This window comes from Cebidichthys violaceus, unplaced genomic scaffold (assembly GCF_023349555.1).
Source record: "Cebidichthys violaceus isolate CVI_PGR_0920_01 unplaced genomic scaffold, fCebVio1.0.p SCAF_19, whole genome shotgun sequence".
Taxonomy (NCBI): Eukaryota; Metazoa; Chordata; class Actinopteri; order Perciformes; family Stichaeidae; genus Cebidichthys; species Cebidichthys violaceus.
In genome coordinates, this window is record NW_027176361.1 from 485,001 (window position 1) to 490,000 (window position 5,000).

The following is a 5,000-nucleotide window of genomic DNA, read 5'->3' on the forward strand; positions in this document are numbered from 1 at the left end:
AATGACGGACAGTTCACCACCATCCAGCTGGTGGGGATGCTGAGGGGCATCGCTGCCGGCATGAAGTACCTGTCTGTCATGAGCTTCGTCCACAGAGACCTGGCAGCTCGAAACATCCTGGTCAACTCCAACCTGGTCTGTAAGGTGAGACAGTCTGCCACCTGTCTGTCTGTAAGCTGAGACAGTCTGTCACCTGTCTGTCTGTAAGCTGAGACAGTCTGTCACCTGTCTGTCTGTAAGGTGAGACGGTCTGCCACCTGTCTGTAAGGTGAGACAGTCTGCCACCTGTCTGTCTGTCTGTAAGGTGAGACAGTCTGCCACCTGTCTGTCTGTCTGTAAGGTGAGACAGTCTGTCACCTGTCTGTCTGTAAGGTGAGACAGTCTGCCACCTGTCTGTAAGCTGAGACTGTCACCTGTCTGTCTGTAAGGTGAGACAGTCTGCCACCTGTCTGTCTGTCTGTAAGGTGAGACAGTTTGTCACCTGTCTGTAAGGGGAGACAGTCTGTCCCTGCCCTCTGTCTCTCTGCCCACCTGTCTATCCACCCACCTGTCTCCCTGCCCACCTGTCTATCCACCCACCTGTCTCCCTGCCCACCTGTCTATTCACCCACTTGTCTCCCTGCCCACCTGTTTATCCACCCACCTGTCTTTCTGCCCACCTGTCTATCCACCCACCTGTCTATCCACCCACCTATCTCCCTGCCCACCTGTCTCCCCGCCCACCTGTCTCCCTGCCTGTCTCCCACCTGTCTGTCAGTGAGGTCTAACTGTGTTTCTGTCTTCAGGTGTCAGACTTTGGTCTCAGCAGGTTCCTGACTGAGAACTCTTCTGACCCGACGTACACCAGCTCTCTGGTAGGTCAGCTGATTAAAAAGCTCCCATGATGCTCTTTGTTGATACTCGCACCTGTGGTTTAATTATTCATAAAGTGGTGCTTAATAGGATGTTTTAAATGTTCTAGTGAGCCTTAAAGGAACAGTACCGACTGTGTCTTAAAGGAACAGTGCCGACTGTGTCTTAAAGGAACAGTGCCGACTGTGTCTTAAAGGAACAGTGCCGACTGTGTCTTAAAGGAACAGTGCCGACTGTGTCTTAAAGGAACAGTGCCGACTGTGTCTTAAAGGAACAGTGCCGACTGTGTCTTAAAGGAACAGTACCGACTGTGTCTTAAAGGAACAGTGCCGACTGTGTCTTAAAGGAACGGTACGGACTGTGTCTTACAGGAACGGTACCAACTGTCTTAAAGGAACGGTACCGACTGTGTCTTAAAGGAACGGTACCGACTGTCTTAAAGGAACAGTACGGACTGTGTCTTAAAGGAACGGTACCGACTGTCTTAAAGGAACGGTACCGACTGTCTTAAAGGAACAGTACGGAATGTGTCTTAAAGGAACAGTACGTACTGTGTCTTAAAGGAACAGTACGGACTGTGTCTTAAAGGAACAGTACGGACTGTGTCTTAAAGGAACAGTACGGACTGTGTCTTAAAGGAACAGTACGGAATGTGCCTTAAAGGAACAGTACGTACTGTGTCTTAAAGGAACAGTACGGACTGTGTCTTAAAGGAACAGTACGGACTGTCTTAAAGGAACAGTACGTACTGTGTCTTAAAGGAACAGTACGGACTGTGTCTTAAAGGAACGGTACCGACTGTCTTAAAGGAACAGTACGGACTGTGTCTTAAAGGAACGATACCGGCTGTGCCTTAAAGGAACGGTACCGGCTGTGCCTTAAAGGAACAGTACTGACTGTGTCTCGTCCTCAGGGAGGGAAGATTCCTATTCGCTGGACGGCTCCTGAAGCCATCGCCTACAGGTGAGCATCAGTACTGCAGGTAGTAGTACTGTGAGTGATATTACATACTAAATATAAATATTAAATAGTGATTATTTTATTTGACTCTCAGGAAGTTCACGTCAGCCAGTGATGGGTGGAGCTACGGCATCGTCATGTGGGAGGTGATGTCATATGGAGAGCGGCCATATTGGGACATGAGCAACCAGGACGTAAGAGAAACTACTGTCTGTCTCTGTCCTGTCTCACCCTCGTCTCTCTCTCTCTCTCTCTCTCTCTTACTATGGTTATTAACGCCATAGAGCAGGACTACCGTCTCCCTCCTGTCTCACCCTCCTGTCTGTCTCTCTCTTCTATGACAGGTGATTAACGCCATAGAGCAGGACTACCGTCTCCCCCCCCCCCCAGAATGCCCCGCCTCCCTCCACTCTCTCATGTTGGACTGTTGGCAGAAGGAACGAGCCAATCGGCCGAGGTTCTGCGACGTGGTGTCTGCTCTCGATAGGCTGATCCGAAACCCCGCCTCCCTGAAGGTGACGCTCCCAGAGGGCCGCAGGTGAGATCGCCGTCTTGGGGTTTTTTTAGCAACCAGTGAACAGGAAGTGACCATATCAGGACTGAGGAGTGACGTAGAGACCTGTCAATCATCATGTAGCCCCGCCCCTAAAGCATACCCTGCTTTATGGTCTGTGTGTGCGTGTGTGTGTGTGTGTGTGTGTGTGTGTGTGTGTGTGTGTGTGTGTATAAATGATTGACAGGTGTGGAATGTCATTAATGCACCAGCTGCTGGAGGTCAGGGGTTACTGTAGAGACACGGTTACACACACACACACACACACACACACACACACACACACGGTGTGGGCGGGGCTAGTGAGTGTGATTGACAGCTGTTTATACAGACTTGTTTACATCAGCAGGTGCAGAACGGTTCACATTCCTGGATTAAAGCTCAGAGGGGAGCAATATCCTGTCTGTCTGCTGCATGTCTGTCTGTCTCTGTGTGTCTGTCTCTCTCCCTGTCTGTCTCTCAGTGTGTCTGTCTCACACCTGTCTGTTTCTGTGTGTGTGTCTCACACCTGTGTGTCTGTCTCACACCTGTCTGTCTCTCTCCCTGTCTGTCTCTCAGTGTGTCTACCTCACACCTGTCTGTCTCTCTCCCTGTCTGTCTCTCAGTGTGTCTCAGCCCCTGTTGGACCAGCGTGTCCCCCCGTCTCTGTCGTCCTGTGGTTCTGTCTCTGAGTGGCTTCGAGCCATTAAGATGGAGCGATACGAGCCGAGCTTCCTCCAGTCGGGCTTCACGAGTCTGGAGGTCGTCTCTCAGCTCAACACCGAGTAAGAGACACTAAATATATACATAAATACATATTATACATCTAGAGATGTATAGTAGTAGTATAGTAGTGTATATAACAGATGTGTCTCCGTCTGTTTCCGTAGCGACCTGCTCAGAGTGGGCGTGACCCTCGCCGGACACCAGAAGAAGATCCTCTCCTCCATCCAGACGTTCAGGGTCCACAAAGCCCCGCCCACTCTGCTCTACTGACCAATCACAGCCCTGCCTTCGCCGCCCGTACTGTCCAAAAAAACCACTACACTCAGGACGCTGAGTCACGCCCACTTGTTTTTTAACCACTGAACATTTTGACCAATCAGAGAGAGCAAGGAGGACCGGTGAGACTCCGCCTCCTTGGTGGTCAGACCAATGAGACTGTGACGTTTAGGAAGCACAAAACAACGTACGGTTACTGTCTTCTGTACGCTTCATTATGTTTGACTCAGGTGCTACAGGACTCCGCCCCCCCTTCTTAATCCCACGAATCAGAGTTCACCACAGCGAGCACCTGGTTGGTCGACTTTCAGGTAAACCTAAGCTCCCCCCCCCCCCCCCGGCCTTGCTGTTATCGCCCCGCCCACTTCATAAAAGCACAGCTGTGATTGGTTCCCAGGCCCGGTCCGTCACACAGACACTGAATTCTAAAAACCCTAACCGGATCAGCTGATGATCAAAACAAACCGCTGCCACTACGACTGCAGAGAACCGAGAGAACCCCGGGACGAACCGAACGGGGTTCTGGTCCTGATCGACTGGGTCAAATATCATCATGGAAACCTGTCCATAGTCCACTAGGATTATATTCTGAGATTTAAACCTTTGTGAGGAGTTCTGGAGGAACGTCTTGAACAAACTCACAGGAAACTCCAAAAAGACTCTTTGTTGATCTCCAGCGATGTGTGATTATTGATCTGAGGGACAGCAGGCGGTCCAGACGGGATCAATATTCTGTTAAGTCCACGTGTCCCGGTGAAGTTTCACCGTCAAAACTCTTCGTGATCTGTGAGGAATATTATGGGATGGCCTCGGAAAACAGAGGTGAGCCTTTTGAGCGAATCTTCGTCAATTTGTTGAGATTAACGAACATCTCGTGGAAAACGTCCTCCAGCTGTTTGTCCAAAATTAATGTGATTCTTCAGGTCTGTGGACTACTGGGAGACCTTCAGGCAGACCTTCAGGTCCCATTGGAGAACTCTCAGAAGGACTTCAAGTTTCTTCTTTAAGATGTAAAAGTACTCAAGTGTATTTTATTGAGCCTGTTCTGAGGCATTTAGTAGTGTTTTTAAACCTTAAAGTGAATCATTTATACAATCAAACACTAGAACCAGAACTGGTGGTCCGTCTGGATTAATGTCACTTTCTACCTTCTGGAACAGAACCACTGCAGATTTAAGCTGATTTCACAGTAAAAGTCTTTTACAAAGTTCCTGATCCTGGACTGAGGATCTGGTTCAGGTTTGAGGACGAGAAGAGAAACATTGGATTGTAGAAGTGATGGTTTTGTATTTTAGCACTTTTCGTACCTGATATTTGATCGTGTTTAAAGTAGATACTGATGTTTTTATACTGAAGTCATTTTGTAAAGAAAAAAGAAAAAGAACAAAAAGAGATTTGTCTTGTATTTCAAAATATCTCTGAGACCAAAGAGGACCAGTTATCAGAGTCACCAGACCTGTTTAGATCTCTAGACCAGGTCTGGAACCAGGAGGCTCCTGAACCATCAGAACCATTGATTCTTATGAAGAACGTATTATTGTCAGCTGTCTCTGTCAGCCAATCACAATAAAGAGGAACCGTCCGGCCCAATGACGAGTCTGAGTCCACCTGATTTAAGACCACGAAGCCACACAGTAAGAGTACTAGTACCACA

At 48.7% G+C, this 5,000-nt stretch overlaps 1 protein-coding gene across 3 annotated transcripts in view; it reads left to right on the forward strand.

Annotated features, from left to right (window-relative positions):
- LOC137874385 (ephrin type-B receptor 4b-like) overlaps positions 1 to 4,936 on the forward strand; it is a 19,434-nt gene extending 14,498 nt beyond the window's left edge. For all 3 annotated transcript variants that reach the window (XM_068713036.1, XM_068713037.1, XM_068713038.1), the window contains exons 15-21: positions 1 to 144; positions 786 to 854; positions 1,766 to 1,815; positions 1,907 to 2,006; positions 2,157 to 2,350; positions 2,971 to 3,129; positions 3,235 to 4,936. The exon at positions 1 to 144 is cut by the window's left edge and continues 3 nt beyond it. In XM_068713036.1, coding sequence (XP_068569137.1) covers positions 1 to 144; positions 786 to 854; positions 1,766 to 1,815; positions 1,907 to 2,006; positions 2,157 to 2,350; positions 2,971 to 3,129; positions 3,235 to 3,340 — 822 coding nt within the window. In that variant the 3' untranslated portion in view covers positions 3,341 to 4,936. The remainder of the gene's footprint in view (positions 145 to 785; positions 855 to 1,765; positions 1,816 to 1,906; positions 2,007 to 2,156; positions 2,351 to 2,970; positions 3,130 to 3,234) is intronic.
- The last annotated feature ends 64 nt before the right edge of the window (positions 4,937 to 5,000 follow it).